Source organism: Puntigrus tetrazona, chromosome 20, assembly GCF_018831695.1.
Source record: "Puntigrus tetrazona isolate hp1 chromosome 20, ASM1883169v1, whole genome shotgun sequence".
In the NCBI taxonomy this organism is placed as follows: Eukaryota; Metazoa; Chordata; class Actinopteri; order Cypriniformes; family Cyprinidae; genus Puntigrus; species Puntigrus tetrazona.
In genome coordinates this window covers 1254043-1277083 of record NC_056718.1, presented here as the reverse complement: position 1 = coordinate 1277083, position 23041 = coordinate 1254043, and the positions used below count along the sequence as shown (strand labels likewise).

Genomic DNA, 23041 nt, shown 5'->3' with positions numbered 1-23041 from the left:
GAAGTTGTTTTTTTTAAGCGTGTTTATCATATTCTTGGTATCCAAAGCAGTATTCTTATTCACTTAGACATTTGCAATTTCTCTTCTTTATTCACAGAATTTTTAGCGAAGCTGGGTGCAGGTCTTTTCAGTTTAAAGCTCTACCTCATCTTTAACATCAGTTAATTCTCTGCTTGCTTATCTTAAATCAACTTAAATCAATCCAATCCAAGATCTAGTCGTAAAACAATAACTGGTTGGTCTTTATTCTCACTAAATCCATCCACCATACCTGAGACCCAGTTTCAACTTGTATATGTCATCTCTACTTTATTCATTTTCTGTTCCTTTTTTTTCCTACAACAGTAAAGAAGTTATCCATGACTATGCTACCCATAACAGTTGGCACATAAGAGAACAGAAAATACAGAAAACATCCAAACCAAATTAGGTGCAACAATTTAATAGATGTTCAGGAAATAAAAACTGTTTGTAATACAGAGAAGCAAATGATAAAACTTGGCTTACTGAACATTAGATCCCTTTCTGTGAAGGCACTTTATATAAATAAGTTGATCAATGATCAGAATCTAGATTTGCTCAGTTTTACAGAAACCTGGCTAAAACCAGATAAATACAGTCTACCCTTCAGAATCACTGTTAAAAATGAGACACGTCCAAAAGGTAAAGGGGGAGGTGTCGCTACAATTTACAGGTACTTCTCAGAGGGCAGGCTTGAAGTATAACTCATTTAAAGTTATGGTACTGCATATAACATTATCTAGAGAAACACATGCTAATGATAAATTAGTGATAAATGTTTGCCCCAGCTACTGTATACAGGCCACCAGGACACTACACAGAATCTGCTGATTTTCTAACTGAGTTAGTACTGGCTGCAGATAACCTACTCACTGTCGAAATCATACTCTAGATTTAATACTGTCACATGGAACTGATGTTAATGGTGTTGAAATTCTGCAGCAAAGTGATGATATTCCAGACCATTATCTATTCTTGTATGAATTTCATATAGCTAAAACCATAGACTCTACACTCTTATTACAAGTATGGTAGAACCATCGCTTCCACCACAAAAGAGTGCTTCCTTAAGAAGTCTTCCTGATTTCTCTCAATTCCTTAGCGCATCCAATACTGCATAAAAACTTCATGATGTAACAGAAACTATGCACTCTCTTTTTTCTAGCACTTTAGATACAGTTGCTCCTTTATGCTTAAGAAAGATGAAAGAAAACAATCTGACTCCATGGTATAATAAGAACACTGGCAATGAACTACTTTACTTCCAAGATTGGTAACACTTTAGAATACGGTTCCATCATTAATAAATAACTACACAAGAACACGAGTAACACAATATTAGCACTCTAGTAACTATTACTAACAAGAAACTGATTAATGAATTAGTAAGTAATAGAACTTAGTTGAATGTGGTAGTTCACTATTAGCTAATCAGTAACTATTATTTTTCATACCTCCCCAAGAACTACTAAGAATTACAGTATACAGGTTCATTATTCATATGAATAATACATGATGTATAATTATTTCTAAAGTGAAGGTCATGGTAACAAATACTTCAGAGAGAGTTACTAGTTATTTGGATCCTATTCTAAAGTAAAGATTATGATAACTCACTAGTAATGACTGAAGTCATTGTAAGTGTTTGCAGGTTTTGTAAAGTATTGAACAGTAGTTATTCAGGGGTTACTACATCCTTCTGAAGGGATTACTGTTTTTTGGTTTGTATTCTAAAGTGAAGATCGTGAACTCAAGTAATTACTGAAGTCATTGTGAACTTTTTTTTGTAAGGTTCTGGTTAGTAATTCGCTTTGCTCGATTTAAAACATTACTAGTGCATTACCACGATCTTCACTTTAAAATACTTAGATAGAATCCCTCTCCTGGATAACACCTTAACGTGGAGGAGGGGTTTGAATGTCTGATTGATCCCAGGAGCTACGTTGCCAGGGGCTATAAGTCCCTGGTAGGGTTTCTCAAGGCAAACAGGTCCTAGGTGACATTCCAGACAAAGAGCATTCCACAGCCCCTTATGAAGGAAAATATAACCAAGGTTGTGACGTCATTTGCGCAATCTGACATGTGCTTAAAATTGAACTTGAAAGTAAGTTCTGGTCATCCGGTCAGAGGAGAACTGGCCCCAAGGTTTTTCTTTCTTCTTTCTGTCACGGAAGGGGTTTTTGTTCCTTGCCGCTGTCTCCTCTGGCTTGCTCTGTTGGGGACGCTTAATGTCTAGCGATTACACAGACTGTTTTTGCATTTAATAAGAAAGTGTTTAATCTTGTCAGTATACATCACTATCACTCTATTCTCCTATTTGATATTGTTCAGTGCTTTGACATAATCAAAAGCACTATGTAAATAAAAGTGATTGATTTTTATGTTGTCAATGATTTAAGTGAAATATATTCTGTGTCTATAGCTATATTCCTTTTTTATGTAAGGCTAGTTTTTTTTCTGCTCTAAGAAGTACTGCAGGTTCCTGGAACCCCTTTAGAGCCCTGCTTTAAACATGAATTGTACGATACGTGACACTCGAATCATTACAGCCCTTACGTTGTGTTATGTTTTATTGTGAATAAAATATTGGCTCGTGTGATTTAAAAATTCTTTTAATTTTTATTTTATTACTATTTAATATTCTTAGAAAATTTAAAAAACGCCCCAACATTTCAGATTGTATTTTATTTATTTATTATTATTTATATGTTTTACTTATTTCTTTGGCATATTTTTAAAGCCTCAACTGCCTTCACCAAAATTGCACAAATACGCACGACATATCAAACATTTAAAAATACAACTGGAATATTGACATCCGTGTGTATCAGTAATCTTATATGAAATCTAGTACTGAGAAGAAAACTTCTTAATGCAGGCTCAACAACGCAAACACACATCTCATTGTATGCTCTATATTTGAAATGAAATGGAATGGCAGTATAGAGCTGGAGAAATACTGCTTCAAATACTGGAGTTAACACTTAGTGAACAAGGGAGGCTGAGACACTTACTGGCCCTAGGCCCTTACAGTCTTTACAATTATGTCTCTCAGAGTCCCAGGGTTTTGTTTTGTTCTTTTAGACAAACTATTATAAACAAATATGGTTTTGCATACTGTGTCTTTTCTATATACCAAAATAAGACAAAGAAAATATTGTGGCTACTTCCTCTACAAGCTGCAAAATAAATTAGTGGGTGTAATTAGAGATATTTAAGATATGTTTGACTATCACGTAAGTATAAATAACTTGACTCTTCTGCTGCACATTATGGTGGTTACCTAACAGCTGCAGCTGTTCGCTATGATTATGGAAGAGGCTCTCAAGCTTCCAGATGTTCTCCAGAAGGTCGCTTTGGGAGGGCAGTTGGCTAAGAGATCTCTGCAAGCTCTCAGAGTGCTCTCCCAGACGAGTCACATTCTCCAGCAGCGCTTCCTCCCTTTTTGAGGATGCATGGGATTTTGATACTGGAAAATGAGAAAAATTGAAGAAGAGTTATTTTGTATTGGCATTCATGGTTGATCCAAGTTTGAACACAAGAAACAAATCCCAGTTTACAAAACAAACTCACTTTAATCAGTTTAAAATCAGTTAAAATTAGAGAGAATCTTTACCATCAACTTTAACCTCATTTCTAACGTTTGAAACTTCTAGCCTCAGCTTAAGGAAGAGCAGAAGTCTTTATGAAGCTCAAAAGATCACTGAAAGCTATATTTCTTATGCTATAAGCCATTTTATGCACCAAAATAAATATTTAATATTTATATTATTCACATTTTCAGCAGATTATTTAAAATGACAGGTTTGCTTGACCTATTCAGAAACTGATCAGTGTGAACTGTTGTTGCCAAGACCTCTTATATCTGCAACCCAGAATAAATAGACTATTGTCTAAAACATGTGAAAAACATTGTCAAGAGCATTACAAACAGGACAAAACTGGTAAAACGGTCTCATTAATCTTAGACACAAAAGAGTCGGAGGCTATAATAATACTGTTACATGTGTGTCATGTCTGATGTTGTGCTTTGTCTTCCTTATTTTCCTTATTTAGGTCATCTTCCTGTTCTAGTTCATTCGTCCCGTGTGTATTCACATGTTTCAGTTCTCCCTGACCGTGTCTGTGTTTTTTAGTCTTGTCATTGAGTTTGTTGGTCCTTGATGTTGTTGAGTTCAAAATGTGTGTTGAGGCTGTAATACTTGAATTAAATGACTTCATTGATGGCTGATTTCTACAACCACAACCTCCTCTGAGCCAAGACCTCCAAATGACCTCAGCTGCCCCAAGTGTATAGATTTAACACTTATGATAAAAAAAATCCAAATACAATAAAAAATCTAAGCACTATAAGCAATTTTGTTCGACTGTTATAAATAGATTCCCAATTTTTAAGAACTACTTTAAACTGTGGAAAAGGCTGAGAAATAAAACATTATTAATATAGGAAATTAAAGATGCCTTAAGATTTCTAATCCCTCCACAGTTCTTACTGAGTTTATCCCAATTTGATCAGCAATTGTACAGTTTTCCATTGGCCTTCCTTTAAATCAATCAAATGTTAACCCAGCCTTCAGAAATTGAATGACTAAAGATGACGACACGTCGGTTGATGGCTGAAAAAGGTCATTCAGAAAGAGGTTCTAAAACACTGCAATGGTGGTCTTCATTTCTCAATATATAATGAGTTTGTGCAAACAAAGAGTCTTGTTTTGTTTCCTCTTTTTTTAGCAAGCAAGCTTTTTAACTTTTTGTGCAAAGTGAACAATTTTTGCCTTGATGTTTTGCTTACAGTGAAGAACTAATAGTTGTTTTCTTTCTTTAACTGTAGCGATTAGAAAAGACAGGTTCTTGCACCAGAGAGAAAGAGAGAGCGAGTGAGAGAGAGAGAGAGATGTCCCGGGTGTCCCCAGAATGTGTCTGTAAAATATCCCACAGATAATTTATTCTAGATTTTTTTAGTGGAAGCAGAATGTATCTTTAAATGCAAACAAGCTGCTTCACCCTGTCCCTTTCTCCTGAGAACGGCTGTGTCTTTACAGCTGCCAAAAAACACAAATCAAAAAAATTAACAATTGTTTAGTTTTGATTATCTGCGGAGCTGAAAGGAGTATCGTTTTAACCACACTAATTCAAACTTCTGATATACGTTTTTTTGAGTGCACATGTACAAAGGGTCTGTCTATATTAGATCTGCAGTGAATAAACTGCTCTGTGTCTCCTGAGGCTGACTCTAAACAGGGTTCTGTGCTCATCGATGAAGACAGAACATGCTCTGCTTCAGCTTTCAGACCACATTAAAAAATGTTACTAAAAATGTTCATGTTTTTGGGGTTGCTGAACTGATTATATCACTTTAAACAGAAAAGTCAGATTTTCACGATACGTTACCTTTCAATATTAATTTACAAACTGCTAAGAGATGGCTAACGTATCTGCTCTTGTAACTCTCCGAGCCCTAGATTTGTACATCCTGTATTTGTTTGGCTCTTGAGGGCCCTACATTAAAGTACTTGTGTAGTGTCCTGGCAGGCGTTACAGAGAGCCGGCCGTGAGACGCCTGAATTTCTGCTTGCTACATGTTCATTATGTGTGGGAGAAATTGAAACAGCGTGAGTCATGTGTTCTAAAACACTGCAATTGAAAAGAGCACTTGATTTCCCTCCACCTCTGTTTCCCGCTCATATTAGATTTCAAGCAAACAGATGAATGATGTCATGGCTCATTCAACTCCGTGTGTGCTTGGGCTGCCAAGCATTTTATGAATACATCTGCAGTCTAGTGTTTCAACACAGTATTGCTTTAAGATCCAGATTTTACACAGCAAAAACTGAAATATATATATATATATATATATATATATTTATATTCCACTTTTCTAGGATGAGCTCATGATCCACGCTGGCACCTGCCTAAAGCTGAGAGACGTAGAGCACAAACCAAAGCAGGCCACTGAATGCTTGTCTGGAAAAAGAAAACATCTGTGATTGCTGGGTGAAGGAGTATGCGCACATCCTCCAGAGCACAGTTTTAGATCATATTGTGACCTATTTTTTGTTGCATACGATGACGAGCCAGTGTAACTAAACATCTCTTATGCAATCATTTGTTGTTGAGTTTCAATAAAGGACTGCAAGTCAAAATTTCTGACCATTATTGGAGGCTAAGATTGTGCAAAAATTCTGCACCTGTCCATACGCTGGTGCTATAAACTTTGATACCAAACTATTGCAATAATATGAACGATAAAGCTATTAATCAGTTATTCTCATTTCTCATTGTAAGAAATTTCCTCTATTGACCAAAGAGAACTGCACCGCCACAAACCATTTTGTTGAGAGCCATTGTTTTTTAATCAGTTCTCTTAAGGCACAGCAAATGGTTTTAGACAGCTTTCAAACGAGACATGTATTATATCACTATAAAAGATAAAGAAGAAAAAGAAAGAACTTTTTAAAAAGCATAGATCTAAATTGTTTCTGTGCACTGAATACTGAACTACAAAAGTACTACAGAAAACACAATGAAAATGCACCGTCAATGTATTTATCAACGCCGTGTTGCAATGCCGTACAACAGTATTGTTGTCTGTTAGCAAATCGAACTAAATCGAAGCCAGAATCTAAAACGAGGTCAAATGCGCAAAGCCAATTAACACACAGAGATGCAACAGGTAATGATTTAACAAACACAGATATCCCAGAAAATCATTGCAGATCAGTCGACGCTGAGGTAAAAACCTCACACCAAACACAGAAACAGCGTGCTGAATGCAGGAGTTACTATGGAAACGGATGCTAGTTGTGCAGAACTTTAGTGAACAAAGATAAAATAATCTGCACTCTCGAGGGAAATACCTAAATATCTCTATGGTCTCCTGGGTTTGTTACGGGTCAGCCCACATATAAGCACTGAAACCTGGCCTTGGGGTCCTGCTGTGGGCTTGATTAAATTCTGCCTGTGCTGCCGGGTCAGGGAAAAGGGAATTATATTATATATTTAATCAGCTGCCAATAACTGTCCATTAATTCAGTTCACTTTATGTATAATTCTGGGCCATTTATTTTAATTGTGCTTTATTTTACAGTATAAGTGCACTTACAATGTACTTGCCTAAGTGAGAACTGGGTAATATAAGGTAACCACACGAGTTAGGTTTAGAACGGGTGAGAACGCACATGTAAGGACAGTAGAGCCCACCAGCAAACAGCGTTCTCTGTGCTTGGGAGAATATAATAACTGAAAATGCATCTCTCCGGACATTCTATTATGTATTCTGAGATTGTGTGGATGATGAAGGCACAGAAGGTTGAAAAGAGGCTAACCCGTGTAAAGCACTTTCCACGCTGTCTACAGAGAGCAGAGGACTCTGGGAACATGTTACACAGAGCTGGATCTGTCTTCTCAAATATAAACGTCTGAGCTAAGAGTGTGTCTCATAATAGACCTAAACTAATAAAGAAATCACCTCTGTGATCGTGAATGCTGTTTCATTCCAAATCTGAGCAACATGGGTTCAAGTAATTTGCCATGTACATAGATAAACACCAGAACATCAGGATGAGAGATCACACATCAAGCCACACTAAAACCATAGTCGGATCTGCTGACAGTACTATCACTGATAACACAAGGAACTGAGGACTCATTGTGTTTCCAGCACAGAAAACAGGATCTAAGTAAAGTTCTGGGGAAAAAGACTGTCGTGATAATATTAACATTAACAGAGTGCAACTAGCACAATGACTAGCATCTTGACTAACTGTAAAGAGCAGTCCACTGAACGGCAAGTGCAGGAAAATCCAAAACATGAACAAACAATAATGAACAGACTTTAAGAAGAGCAGGTTAAATATATTCAATACATGACGAAAGACAACAGCACGGGGCAATATATACTAATCATGACATGAACCAACCAATGAGAAACAAGGCACGTGACCTGGACAACCAATCAGAACTCGGCACATAAACTAGGCAGAGATACGAGCGGGCAAGAGAAGCACGAAACATGAAACACAACTCAAATCAGAGCTTATAAGTGGAGCTATTAAAATCCATCTAATTCACAAATCAAAACTCACTCAGGTCAATAGATATAACATATATATTGACATCTAATTTAAATTTACAAAACACTCTCTCTCTCTGATTACAATCAGTTATTATTTAAATAAAGTATAACATTAGGTTAATTGAAAATATATCAAATAAACTGGACAGACAAAATAAGGTTTAAGATATGACAAGAGAAGAGTAAAACATGCCTACCTGCCACGCAGAGGCCAAATATGATGAGCAGCACCAGGATATAAAGGGACACAATGGCATACTTGATTGCAGTGAAGGAATCCAACTGACCACAGCAATTATTAGCCTTTCTCCTGCCCTTCGCTGAACCTACTGTGAAAGATAAAAACTGATGAAAGAAACACATCCATTTCAATCAGGAACTAGGAAGGTGACACTCAAGATGATTTCTTATAGTGGCAAAAGTGAAAAAAAGGGTAGAAAGGTCTACGAAAAACACATTACAGTACTAACAGGAGTAAACACAAACGTCATCAAACAGCTCCAAGAAGACAACAGTGTCAGTACTCAGCCCAGAGTTAATCTATTAATTACACATTTAACATTAGTTACATGAGACAAAGAAATAAGGCTTGAGTTTGAAACGCTTAAGGAAGCCTCTGGTTTCCTCTGAATACTAAAAGGGGAAGAGCTGACTCAGAACTGAATACTGCTGCCCTATTCTGACAGCAAAGTCCTGTTTTTCATTACAACAGCAAAAGCAACACATTCTGCATAATGTTTAGCTATTTTTGAGAAAGTAACCTTCTGTGATCCTGTGAATTAGCAATGTTCAGACACTCAGAGACTGTTTCAGATCACTCCCTACTCCCTCATTCACAAGTTTACTAATCTAGTGGATTCAGCCAGTGATGAACACAAATAGAGCAACATGAAGAAATCATGCCACTGAATTGTCCTCATTTTTCTCTAATTGCTGTAATGTGCTTTTCTTTTTGCTTGTTGAGTTTTAGCAGCAGGTTTTGTTGCTGAGAATCATACGCTCATTCTCGAGGTGTGTGTGTGTGTGTGTGTTTCACAGTCTGGTTAGTAATGTGTGAAGTTGGTTGATTTAGGAGTTGTTTAATCAGATCTTGAGAGATAAAATGTAATTATTTCAATTTCAATGTAATTTAACAGCAATAACCTGTAATTCATGTATGGCAACAAGCTGTAGAAAAACTGTTCATTTCTGGCACCTTTGCTTGTCCTGTTAATTCAAGGAAAATCAGCAGTTTTTGTAAAATGTAACAAACATCAACGAAGGACCACAGAAAACAGTTATGCAAAGCCATGAACTGGTAAGGAGAGTAAATATTAACTAAACTGTATGAATGTTTTTGCTCGGTAGAGATGTGTTTAATGTAGTTTTGTGGGTCTGTTCTTCAGTCAGTGATGAGACACTGACTGTGTGGTATTTCCTTCAGGTTTGTCTCACACCCTTCATCATCACTCACACTCTGTTAGAACGTGTTTGTCTCCCAGAGCGGTTGAAATCAACGTGTAACCAATAGGAAGCGCGATCACATTAACACAGGATTTACTGATGTTTATGTTTTTATATAACATTTATCTCGTTACACATGCATGTGTGCTATAGCTGATGATAAACCGCAAAGTGTTTTTTTCAATTCAACGTGTTTTCTGATTTATAATATTTTGAGAATAAAGTCAAAATGTTCAAGAATTTAAATCGTAGAAATGAAAGTTGTTGTTATAATATTTTGAGAGTAGCCGATAGTGGGTGTAAAAAGCCTGGATTGACCTGCTGGACTTTAGTGTAACGTGTATAATAACCTGGTCTAGTTCATAGATTTTCTGTTCATTTTATCTAACTGGCACAGGCCGGGTCTCAATTGGCCCTGTTTTAGGCTTCTCCTTATTTTTATACTTTAGACATTAAAAATAGCCGTGTGGTGCAGATGAAAGCAACAAGGTGCTCGTCTGGACCGTGTTCAGTGTCCCGCAGCAGAGTTCTGATAGAAAACTGTATAAAGATTGCTGCCAAAGCTTCAGCCAAAGTAATTATCACAAACGTGTCAGGGAAAATAAGAAATTCAAATGGCTTACTAATAAATGTTGCAAAGATGAATACGATGATTGTGACTCGCCATCTTCTCATAGACTTTAAGAAAGAATTTTTGAAATAACATCTGTTGATATTTTGAGTGCATACAAGTAAAAGTAGACCCTTTACAGTGTATTACTCTTATATGTATCAGAGAAAATAACATGTAGCCTTGAAAAAAAATGCAAGTGAATGCGCCGCAGCCTCCGTGTCCTGCAGGGCTTCCGCTCTCCACACATTTATTATTTTAACACAGGTTTGAGGTTTAATGTTAACTATTTTAGTATCTATACAGATTTTAGGCAAGTCGTGATGATTTAAGGAGTCTAAATTTGTCTAAATCTGTAGCGTGCCAGCCAATCAGGTCTCAATCACTTTGAGCGTTGTTGCTTTTGATGTGACCGCTCAGCTTTAAGTCAGTTTTATCACAAAATACAAATTATGAATGCCTTTATTTCTCTTAAAATAAACCGACCCAATGTTATGCTGCTATTTAGACTTCTTGAATTGTATCAAGATTTTTCTTACTGTCGTTTACTAGGTATTTTCTTTGTTCTTTCTATCAAAAAAGGCAACAAGGCTACTTTAGACTTTAGGTGAATCTTTCCTTAGCCAGTAGTTGTAAACACATGTGTTTTATATATGAGATGAGGACAATGAGGCCCAAACCAGCACATCCAGAGCAAATTCACTCAACATTACTTTACCTGTCCTTTATACTGAAGACAACTTTTTGAAGGACATTGTTGTTGTTTCGCAAAGTTGAGGTGCTCAATTTTATTTTGGTTTTAGAAAAAAAAACATGCTTGCTTTTCTGACAAATAATTTTAGTTTTTTTGTTACATGTTCTCTGTACCTTGTCTTGGACTTTTATGTCACTTCCTGTCTCCTGTTGTGTTCGTAGTCAATTTGTAGTCTGTTTGTCCATTAATTGGTCTTTGATTAGTCTTCTCAGGTCATATATATATATATATATATATATAAAGGGTATCTGTTTGATCATCATTCTTGTTTCCCTGTGACTTCTGGATTATTGTTTGTTCTAGTTTTTTTCCATAATATGCCTGTCCAAAGATCCTTGCTTCTGCCAGTGTTCCCCAGCTTCTCCACAACATTACAGATCTGCCATATCTCTTTGACTAGCACTTATTTCAGCTTGTATGTATTATTACTAAAATACTTAAGTACTATTCAAATCAGATACTCAAAATCTTTGGGTTAATTGTAAGGCGTAGTGGAGTCATTTTCACTGAAAGCTATCTATACTTTGACTCATGTATGGTTTTCTCTTTATAACTCTGGTATGTGTTACCGTTTTCAACAATATTTTCTGCATATTTTCTCTTCTTTGGCATTCTCAAATGACCTGCTTCATAGACATTTTACATAGATAGATGAACAGTAATAAGCATGAGCGGGAGGAAGACAACTGGGAACTGACAACTGCATTGACAAAATGGAGATGAAGTATTGTTGAACCAGGAAAGTCTAGTACCAGGACAGGCAAGACTGCCAAGGAGCTTTTGTGTGAGAGAGAGCTGAGATGAAGCAATAGAATAGTAAGAGACCCAAAATTCCTCAGACAGGAGGTCATTGATTACCCTGAGCCATGCAGTCTAAGTGACTGATTATAAGAGTTTATTTTCTTCTGAGTGAGACTGCAGCTGTGGGGCAACAACATTTTCTAAAACTCTGGTGAGAAATAAGAAAATAAAGAAAATATTGCATGGGCTGTAGGTGACAGCAACAATTTTGAAACAATATGGAAGAAAGGAGAGTCTTGGTCAGATAGGAAATGAGCTCTTTTATAAGATCCTTACCTTCTTCACACAGGTTGAGTTTCGAGAGATTCATCCCATCATAGTCCTCCTCATAGAATGAGCTGTTATCCCTGTCTTCATTGGTGGTGGTCAGATACATTGCCTTGTTCTCCATTCACAACCCACTGGCAAAACGACCTTGAGTAATAGTTAAATTTACACAATTACTTCTGCAATATTTAGCTAATTTATACAATTTTAACATAGAATTTGGCCATATTTATACTTCAAGAGGACTGCTTAACTTTCATAAATAGCAATACCCTACAACGTAAATGAAAACAATGGCAAAGAGTTCATGAACGTACACTACCAGTCAAAAGTTTGGACGCACCTTTTTATTCAATGTATATATTCAACAAGAACATGGCGAATAACCCAGAATACGTTTTCTTCAAAATAGCCACTGTTTGCTTTGATGGCAGCTTTGAACACTCCTGAGGCATTCTTTCAGACATTTCATATTCAGGAACCATCTACTTCAGAACCAAAAAACTCATCTCAGATGATCTCGTGCCCATTCCTTGTGTTCCTTGGCCCAAGCTTGTAGCTTGTCATTCCCCTGAAGTATCGGTTTCTTTGAAGACCCGACTCACAGGGTCTCCCCTGAACAGCTAGTGTTCAGATATGTCTCTTGAGCTCCCTCAAGCATTTATATGTGCTGCAATCTGTCAACATTTGGTTTCTGGGGCTGGTAATTCTGATAAACCTATCGTCTACAACAGAGGTATCATCACTATTTCTTGGGGCACTCCTAATGAGAGTCAGTTTTAATCATAGTGTTTAACTTGGAGATAAATTCAAAGTTTCTGAGATTTCGTTTAGGTTCACTGACCTTTGTGTCTTACAGTAATGATGGGCTACCTTTTGCCTTTTGTAACACCTTGTGTTTCTTGCCATGTTATGAATTTGTACAGTAGTTGCAGTAGCACTAACAGGGCTGTTGACTCTGAAGCCACCCTTTTTCTGCACAAGACAACTGATGGTTTAAAGCACATTAGGAAGGCAGGAAATGTCACAAATCAACACTTGTCAAGGGTCATTTGTGAAGTGAAATCCATTCCAGATGACGGCCCCTTCTGACAAATCTGACAAGAGAATGCCATGAGTGTGCCAAGCTGTCATCAAAGCTAAATGTAGCTAATTTGGATGGTCTAAAATATCACATTATATTTTTTTTTGTTTACTTAATAATTCCATTCATGTTCTTTCAGAGTTTGAATCAGTTCAGTATTAATTTATAATGCTGAAAATAATAAAAATGAAGAGAAAACGCTAAAGAAGAAGGTGCAGCCGAACTTTTGACTGGCAGTGCAAGTACAAAAATCACTCAAAAAGAAACTGCTTCTTTGCACTCATTTTTGAAGCAATAAGTGAAGGGTCAGGGAGCTGAATAGAGCCACCAAACGCAGGCAAAATAGTGCAATTTTGTGCGTAATAGCAAAATTATTAGATTTTGTTTAGTTTGTTTTATAAAGTCAGTTTAGAAATACAGTAAGCAGACAGTGAGAATTTAGCCTTCTCACGAATTGCCTAAAATAAAAACTATATACTAAAATAGTTCAAGTATATAACAATGTTTAGATGTTAGTCCTACGCTGTAATAATATATGTGCTATATGACGGTATATCCAAGTTTGTGCGGAGGTTCGTCTGCAGGATGTAGAGGCACCAGCTCAATCACATTTCTTTCAGTGGAATCAGAATCAAAATCATAATTTTCTCTGATTACAAGTTAATCAGAACTGTAAAGGCTACTATTATCTGTGTGCAGTCACAATATCAATTTAGTAATCATTTAAAAATTTAGATTTTATAAAATAAAGAAAACAAACATGATGTGCTTTCTGCATTCTCGTCTCGAACAAGAGTGCTTCACGGAAATGAACCAAAACTTAACAAAATGAAAAAAATAAAAAGAACGAAAGCACTTTTATTATAACCATGTAAAATGGCGTGTCTGTGAGATAGGGCCATGTACATATGGTTATTGCTATTCTGAAAACAAAACCGTACACACAAAATGTTACCAGAAAAAGTCAAATATTTTATTTATCAGTTTTATTTAATAAAATTTAGCAATGCTTCTCCTGCATGTTCAGTTGAGAACTAGAGACATATTTGAAACAATGCAGAGACTTAATATAAATTGGATTTCTAGATATAGCAGGGAAATATAGAAAGGTAATTTAGATTAGATTAGATTAGATTAGAAATTCCTCTTCGGCTCCACAAAAATATACAGTACATATACACTGACTTCACAACGAAATACAGCAACACACAAGACATGTGAAAGAGAACATCCTGCCCCAAGGATCACAGACACATAAGACACAGAATAAATATAAAAATTAAGCCAACAGCACTAAAACCACAAAGCATTATTAATAAACAGACGGCAGTAACTAGTTACAGTCCTAATTCTAGACCTGATTATAAATCATTTATTTAGTAAAATAATGGCAAATGGTATAAAGGATTTCTTGAATAGATTTCTTCTTGCTTATGGGTACCCTGTCTCCTCTACCTGAGGGAGGCTTTTCAAATTCACGTTGAAGAGTATGAGTAGGATCTTGAACTATTTGTGAGGCTTTCCTTCTGGTCTGGTTTGTATACAATTTGACCAGCTGCCTCTTGGGGTCCAATATGATCTTACTGGCTAGACCCCAAACTCCCATACCAGCAAGTGATATTATAGGAGATAATACTTTCCAGCAAACTGTGGTAAAACATGCTCAAGATTCTCTTACTCACTATTTAGTTACCTCAAAAGAAACAGTCTTTGGCTTGCCTTCTTATAAAAATAGTCCATGTGTTCAAAGAGCTTAAGCTACAATCTAGGACAATCCCTAAATATTTAAAGCTATTTACAATCTCCAATTATGATCTTCTGGTTGCTCTTCCCTACTAGCAACAAGTTCCTTGGCTTTAATAACATTTAGTGACAGAGCACTCTCATCACACCATGCCACTAGGCGGTCTATGTGCTTAAAATAAGCTCTCTCGAAATGCCCGTTTCCTCTGGCCATAAAACCAACTATAACCATATCATCTGCATACATAAATAAGCTAAAATGACTTTTGCAAATCTGCATCTCACTTATACATATATAGAGAACAATGCCGGTGATAACACACAGCCTTGGGGGATCCCAGCATTCAAAATAGCCTCGTCAGACATCATACCCTGTACAGAAACTCCTTGATCTATAATCCAAGGTGCCCATTAGTATCTAGTTTTAATATCTAATAAAATATCAGTCCTGGCAGCGTTAAAAGCTGAATTAAAATCAATAAATAAAACTCTAACAAAAGCACCCGATTGTGCTGAATATGCTTACTAATCACATGCAGCAGAGTTAGCGTAGCATCCTCAGTGCCTCTCCTGGTCTTATAAACAACCTGCAATTGATCAGACAAATATGTGTTTGGCAAATGCCCTAACACAACCCTTTCCATGCATTTACTTAGTAGGGCAATGGGTCTAAAGTCACTTCTAGATGCATGTGTGCTATCAGGGATGGTAATCTCTCCAAATTCCCTTGGAAGGTAAAACAGTATAAATGATACAGAAAGCAGCTCATAGTTAGGGGCGCACTCTCTCTCATGAATGTGCCCATTTACTGTCCACAAAAATACCTCCCCCCATCAATTAGTTTGATAGATGTTCTTCTCGATCAGCTCTTATCGTGATGTAACCAGGAAGTGCAGCTTCAGTCCCGTGTTTAAGCCATGTCTCTGTTAGACAGATCAGGTTACACATTTTAAAGACATTCTCGACTTTTCATCCATTGGACAGCGTTATCATGGGGAGAGGAAATCGCGCGCCTTGCTTCTGAAACAGGGCCCTAACTTTTTCACTTTAGAATTCCATGCAATTTCAGGGCAGTTGTGCATTTAATAATTCATGATGTCTTTTGTCATATAAGTCATATAAGTCTCTGGAATAAGTCACATCTTGCCTAGACGGAGTGAAACAATGAAATGAAAGTAAGGCATGCAAAAGTAGCCATGTCCTAATTATCTCCATAATCCACGCTTCAGGAAGTTCAACGTCACAATCAAACCAATAGATTTATAGACCAATAAAACAGTCCAATCATATAACAATGTTAAACCTAGAAAAATATGCGCTACATCCAATAGTTTGCAATGGAGGTGCCAGAACGAACACTGGATACGTCATTTTTGCTCAAAAAGGAATCATTGGTAACTGTAAAGAAAGTACTTTTATCAACAAATTATTGTGCTTTTATAAATTAAAAATAAAAGCACAATAAAATTTTCAGCTGTCTTATCTTCATCGTCTCAGCTCATTCAAAAATCTACTTACTATTTCCTCGTGACACATTTATGATGATTACAAAGCTTAAACCGATTGCTTGAATTTGAACACACCATACTGCTGATGTTCACGCACTACACCTGCTGCTGCTGGGAAAAAAAGACGCTGTCGAGACACCCTCGTGTTGTTTCCACCAATGCAGCAAAACTCTGCGCTTAGCCTACATACATTCCTCCTCACCAAAGTCCCTTTGCTCTAAATAACCTTATTTTGCAAGGATACAGTTATTTGCAACAAAATGGGCTATGTAATAATTATTTCATAAAATGTTTTTAAGCATAAAATATTAAGATCATAAAAATATCAGAAAAAGGTGTCTGCATAGGATCACTAAAAAAAATCTACTTAGCATGTACATATATTAAAAACAAGCTTTATATCATTTTTAATTAAATGGAATTTAATTAATTTTGAGCAATGAAAATTTGTTGTGTCTGCTTATGCTATCAATGTTTGAACCATTAAAGGAAAAACACTTTTTCCGTATTTCATTTCTGGGTTAAAAAAAACAAATTAAGTGGTAATACACAAAGATGACTTCTCGTCTAAGACACATCTATGAGGAGATAGGGAGTAAGGAATTCATCTATGAGACACAGACTCAAAAAACATTTCGTAAATTAGTGTTTATTAGTAAATAATTCAAAATATCTTCCTATTGTTTTCCCCTGACACATTCATGATAATTACTTTTGCTTTGGGTAAAGAATACCAACCAGATTTTAACAGCAAAAAAAGGTAAAGTATATCTATTTTTTTTCAATACACTAAACAACTAATTAACTACAAAAATGTAGTAATAATATAAATGATATAAAAAGTAACAATCCACTATTATTGCGATCAATGTTTGCTTTAGTTGGGCTCTCATCTCTTGCTTTTCATGAAGTTATTTCTGTTTGAGTGCTTACTGTTTCAGTATAAAAACCGATGCATTAACAAAGAAAAGAGATGTTTTAAAGTTAAGTTGAAGTAGACTGCTTTTTACCATGGATGTCAAGATATAATACAGTTGAAAAATAATAAAGTGTTATATTTCAAAGAATAACCTTTTATTAATAAGGAAAATGTTTAAGGAAAACCCAACATGCATTTCAGCACAAAATGTTCTTTTGTTAATTGGCACCATTTATAAGCTGATTCTTGATGTCTTATTAACAATTTTACATTTTTTTGGTTTTAAGTTTCTAATTTATAGATGTGAGACAGCTATACCTAATCACACACTGTAGTATCACACATTGCATAAAAAGCACAACACATTTTAGCAATTATTTAAAAATCCTGACAATGATTACAGTCGCCATCACCTGATCTTAGTTTTCATTGGCTCAACAGGTGTACTTTAGCACATTGTTACAGGTGAAATGGAAACCTAACAATAAAGTACAAAGACTTAACTAAAACAAAGACTGAGCAAAAAATCATACCTGCAAACGATGTCAAAAATGGAACCGTTTGGAACGTCTTCCCTGATGGAGGGAATGGAGGCATTATGTTGTGACGACGGACTGGAGTCTTGCTTTGAGCCCTGATTAACTCTGGTTAAGAAAACTCTAATGAAATTTGGCAAGTGGTTAACTAATCCTGAGCCACTACCCAACACACTGGTATAAATAGGCTACAGGTGTAACCACTCATCAGGTTTTGCTGAGGAGCCGAGAACTAGCCCCTGGCAACCAGCGATGTTTCAAGGTTGTGGCAAGGGGACATAATGTCTCTGTTTCCTCCATCAGAGAACAAGGGTTATATATGTAACTGAGATGTTTGAAAATATGGCCAATATGTAACCGCTCTTCTCTATATTAAAGAAACTGCCTGTTACAATTATATTATTTTTATTAAGGACCCATCAGCCATTTTGTGAAACGCACCTTAAATAAGTACAAACTTCCATAGGTGAACCATAGCTACAAAAGAAACCATAACATCATAAGAATACCCAAGATCGTGTAATTTTTTAACATGCCATAATCAAACACTCCACAAATGATTAAGTTTGCATATAGACCAACAGCATTCAAGGTCTTTTCATAAATGTCTCTGATACTTATCAAATCAGAAGCTGTAGTTGAATGATGACGATGATGATAACCTTGATGAGGCTTGATAATGTCCAAAAGTTCACAGCTTAGTAACCATCAGGTTTGAGTCCAACCTCCAGACGATAAAAGTTCATCAATTGTGTCCATCAAGTTCAGATACCGCTGTGAAACCTCCCTTCATATGTCCTCAATGGCCCCCTTAGCAGCACAAAAAGGCCAAATCCCAAAAGTCCTTGGTGATCGGGCTTCAAATGTTAAGGCTTCCCAAACAGAACTCTTTACCACAAAAAAAAAAAGATACATGGGGAGCAGACCATGCTTCTTCCAAACAAATCTCTCAGTGTAACACTAGGTGTAACAGATGTAACAGCCCATAGTTCTGCCACTATATATTTGGAGTTGTTGTAGTTATACTACCGTCCTCTAGGGGCTCTAGGGGGAATAAAATCTCTAATTGTGGGGCAGTAGAGAAAGAGATTTGTTTGGAAGAAGCATGGTCTGCTCTCATGTATCTTTTTTTTTTTTTTTTTTGTGGTAAAGAGTTCTGTTTGGGAAGCCTTAACATTTGAAGCCCGATCACCAAGGACTTTTGGGATTTGGCCTTTTGTGCTGCTAAGGGGGCCATTGAGGACATATGAAGGAGGTTTCACAGCGTATCTGAACTTGATGGACACAATTGATGAACTTTTATCGTCTGGAGGTTGGACTCAAACCTGATGGTTACTAAGCTGTGAACTTTGGACATTATCAAGCCTCATCAAGGTTATCATCATCGTCATCATTCAACTACAGCTTCTGATTTGATAAGTATCAGAGACATTTATGAAAAGACCTTGAATGCTGTTGGTCTATATGCAAACTTAATCATTTGTGGAGTGTTTGATTATGGCATGTTAAAAATTACACGATCTTGGGTATTCTTATGATGTTATGGTTTCTTTTGTAGCTATGGTTCACCTATGGAAGTTTGTACTTATTTAAGGTGCGTTTCACAAAATGGCTGATGGGTCCTTAATAAAAATAATATAATTGTAACAGGCAGTTTCTTTAATATAGAGAAGAGCGGTTACAATATTGGCGCCTAACAGGGACCTGAAAGCCTATATATTTGTTACCTTAAATTACCATTATGTCAAACAGTAGGGATGGCCAGAGTGAGGATGAGGCTGTGCCCGATGCAGATTTTGCATCTGAACCGTTTACCACACCAAGAGAACCCTTAAAAGATTTAATCAACACTTTTAGTGAGTTATACATTGATTCAGATGGAGAGAGTGAAGGCATTAGAGATAATGTTCCTGGTATACTGGAGGAGGCCCAATTTCCACCTTTCCCACCTCCTCCCCCACAACTAGAGATCTATCAGGAGTCCAACCATGACCCTACCACTTCAAGCCCATCGATGATAGAACGGCTGACAGATCAGTTCGCTGCTATCGAAAATCAACTAGCAGATGTTAGCCAAAGGGTGAATACCAGTGTCTCCTTTGATGAGTTTGAAAGTCGGTGCAAAAAGATAGAAGAAAGAATGTCATATAGAATACAGCGAGAGTGTGAGAAAGTGAAGAGACAACTAGAATTGAAAATTCAGGAGCTAGGCCAATCTGTCGTGGATTGTTTGAAAAGAAGGGATCATCAGTTGGATCACAAATTTCAGGTATTGATGCCAGCTACGTCAACACCGATTTATCCAAGCCAAAATTCCACAGTTTCTTGTCCACCGTCTAAGCCAGAAAACTTGACATATAGTGTACAGTCCAGTCACCATCCAGCTCAGAACAATCAGTCCACTATACAGTATAACCCACCAGTAAAATTGGATTTCCCCACCTTCAGTAATACACAAGATGATGATCCTGTTGCTTTTATCGAGCATTGTGAAGAATATTTTGCTGTTCGCCCTCTTAGTGATGGGGAGATACTTGCTTCACTTTCAGCTGTCCTTAAGGATACTGCCAAGGATTGGTGGATGGCGGAGCGACGAAATGTGCAGAACTGGAGACAATTTAAAAGGAGTTTTTTTCACTCATTTTTAAGTGAGGATTATAAGGATGTGGCAGCAAGGAAAATGGTGGAGAGGAAACAGGGTGCTAAAGAAAGTATCAGGGATTTTGCTTTCCATTACCGAGGATTGAACTCCAAGACTTACCTTGATGCTTATCCTATGCCTCAGATTCAGGATATTTTAGAGTCACTACATGGTGCCACTGTCTTTAGCACTCTGGATCTGAAAAGTGGTTATTGGCAGCTGGAAATGGAGTCTGACAGCATTCAAAAGACAGCTTTTGTAACATCTACAGGGCTATATGAATTTCTTTGTCTTCCCTTTGGCCTAAAAAACGCTGCTGCTTCATTTCAAAGGCTAATGGAACATGTTCTCAGAGAAGTAAGAGGCAAGTGTTGTATGGTATACATCGATGACATTGTTATTTATTCTAAAACCATGTCAGAACATCTTCAACACCTCCACCAAGTCTTTGCATGTCTCCATAAAGCTGGACTTACACTTAACCTGAAGAAATGCAACTTTATCCAAAGATCGCTTGCGTTTCTTGGTCATATAGTTTCGGATGAAGGTGTAAAAACAGATCCAGCTAAAGTCCATGCTGTGAGCTCATTTCCCATACCTCAATCCATTAAGGACGTTCAAAGGTTCCTAGGGTTAGCAGGTTGGTATCATCGCTTCATTCCACACTTCTCAGAGAAAGCTGCGCCTCTACATGCTTTGAAGCAGAAAAACTCAACGTGGTTGTGGACAGAACAGTGTCAGTATGCATTCGAAATTATCAAACAAGATCTGGTACAAGCTCCTGTTTTAACAGCACCTGATTTTAGCAAACCTTTCCGAGTGCAGACAGATGCAAGTGATATTGGTTTAGGAGCTGTTCTTACGCAAGAGACAGATGGAGAAGAACAGGTGGTTGCCTATGCATCTCGATTACTCAGAGGAGCAGAGAAGGTATATTCGGTGTCAGAAAAAGAGTGTTTGGCCGTAGTGTGGGCTGTAGAAAAGTGGCGTCCATACCTTGAAGGTCGACCTTTCGAAGTAGTCACAGATCATGCTGCTTTGACATGGGCATTCCAACATCCGAAACCTTCCTCTCGTCTCATCCGTTGGACTATACGCTTACAAGGATTCCATTTCTCAGTGAAGTACAGGAAGGGTCAGTGCAACATTGTACCCGATGTTTTATCCAGAACTCAAAATTGTAGTGACTCACCTGATATGGTTTTCCTTGTAAATGCTTCTAAAGTTAATACTCCTGAAGGCAACATGCCAGTGGACCTTACTCAAATTGCCATATCACAGAGTAACGACAAGGAAATTCAAGAGTTATTTCCCAAAGCTGAGACGCAAATAATGACTGAAGCTGCACGAATTCAGTACATTACTAAAAATGGTTTCCTGTTTCGTAGCATGCCTGATGGCCAAAAAGGTCAAAAGCTTCAACTGGTAATTCCAGCGATTCATCGAGAGGCATTTCTACAATATGCTCATGATAATCCACTTAGTGGACATCTGGGGAAACAAAAGACTCTTCTCAGACTCCTAGACACGGTTTACTGGCCTAGCATAAGAGCTGATGTGGGGAGATACTGCAAAGATTGCCAAGTGTGTCAAAGGTACAAACCTTCACCGACAAAGTTGTCTGGTTATATGCAGAGTACTTCTGTGACTGAACCTGGGTACATGATAGGTGTTGATCTCATGGGACCTTTCCCCAGGAGTGCTAAACAAAATGAGCATGTTCTAGTCATTGTTGATTATTGCTCCAAATGGGTGGAAATATTTCCTTTGAGAAAAGCCAATGCACAACATATAGCCAGAATTCTTGTGGAAGAGATCTTTACTAGATGGGGAACACGGCCTATATAGTATCAGACAGAGGAACACAATTTACGTCTCACCTTATTAAGCTGATCTGCAAACAGTGGGGAGTTGTCCAAAAGTTGACTACGGCCTACCATCCTCAGACAAATTTGACTGAGCGAGTAAATCGCAATTTGAAAACCATGATATCATCTTACGTAAAAGAGCAGCATAGACAATGGGACAAATGGTTAACAGAATTCAGATTTGCCATTAATTCTGCTTGGCATGAGAGCACCGGTTTCACACCAGCGGAAATTGCACTAGGGCGTAAACTCAAAGGACCCATGGAGAGAGCCTTTCAACAACCTCTGGATAACAACAGCCCCATCTATCCCACAGTTGATAGACAAAAAGAGTTTATCAATTTAGTAAAGAAAAATGTAGAGCGAGCCCAAGCCAAACAGAGGAGATACTATAACCAACGTCGTAGACACAGACACAATTTCAGGTTGGCGATGTGGTTTGGGTACGGTCTCATCCTTTATCTAGAGCAGATGAGGGTTTTATGGCCAAACTTTCAGCAAAATGGAAAGGTCCCGCAAAGGTTGTTAAACAGTTAGGTCCTGTTAATTACTCTGTCTCTCTTTGGTCTGATCCAGACAATGTAGATACTTATCATGTACAAAATCTTAAGATTTGTCATGGCTATGACAAATTTTCCACTGAGGAGGGGGGTATGTAACAGCCCATAGTTCTGCCACTATATATTTGGAGTTGTTGTAGTTATACTACCGTCCTCTAGGGGCTCTAGGGGAATAAAATCTCTAATTGTGGGGCAGTAGAGAAAGAGATTTG

The 23041-nt window shown here is 37.2% G+C and overlaps 1 protein-coding gene across 1 annotated transcript in view; it reads right to left on the bottom strand.

Annotated features, from left to right (window-relative positions):
• scara5 (scavenger receptor class A, member 5 (putative)) overlaps positions 1-23041 on the bottom strand; it is a 38824-nt gene that overhangs the window by 10529 nt on the left and 5254 nt on the right. Inside the window, exons 2-4 of the mRNA XM_043220477.1 lie at positions 11980-12117; positions 8293-8421; positions 3305-3490 (exon numbers count right to left, since the gene is read on the bottom strand). Coding sequence (XP_043076412.1) covers positions 3305-3490; positions 8293-8421; positions 11980-12094 — 430 coding nt within the window. The 5' untranslated portion in view covers positions 12095-12117. The remainder of the gene's footprint in view (positions 1-3304; positions 3491-8292; positions 8422-11979; positions 12118-23041) is intronic.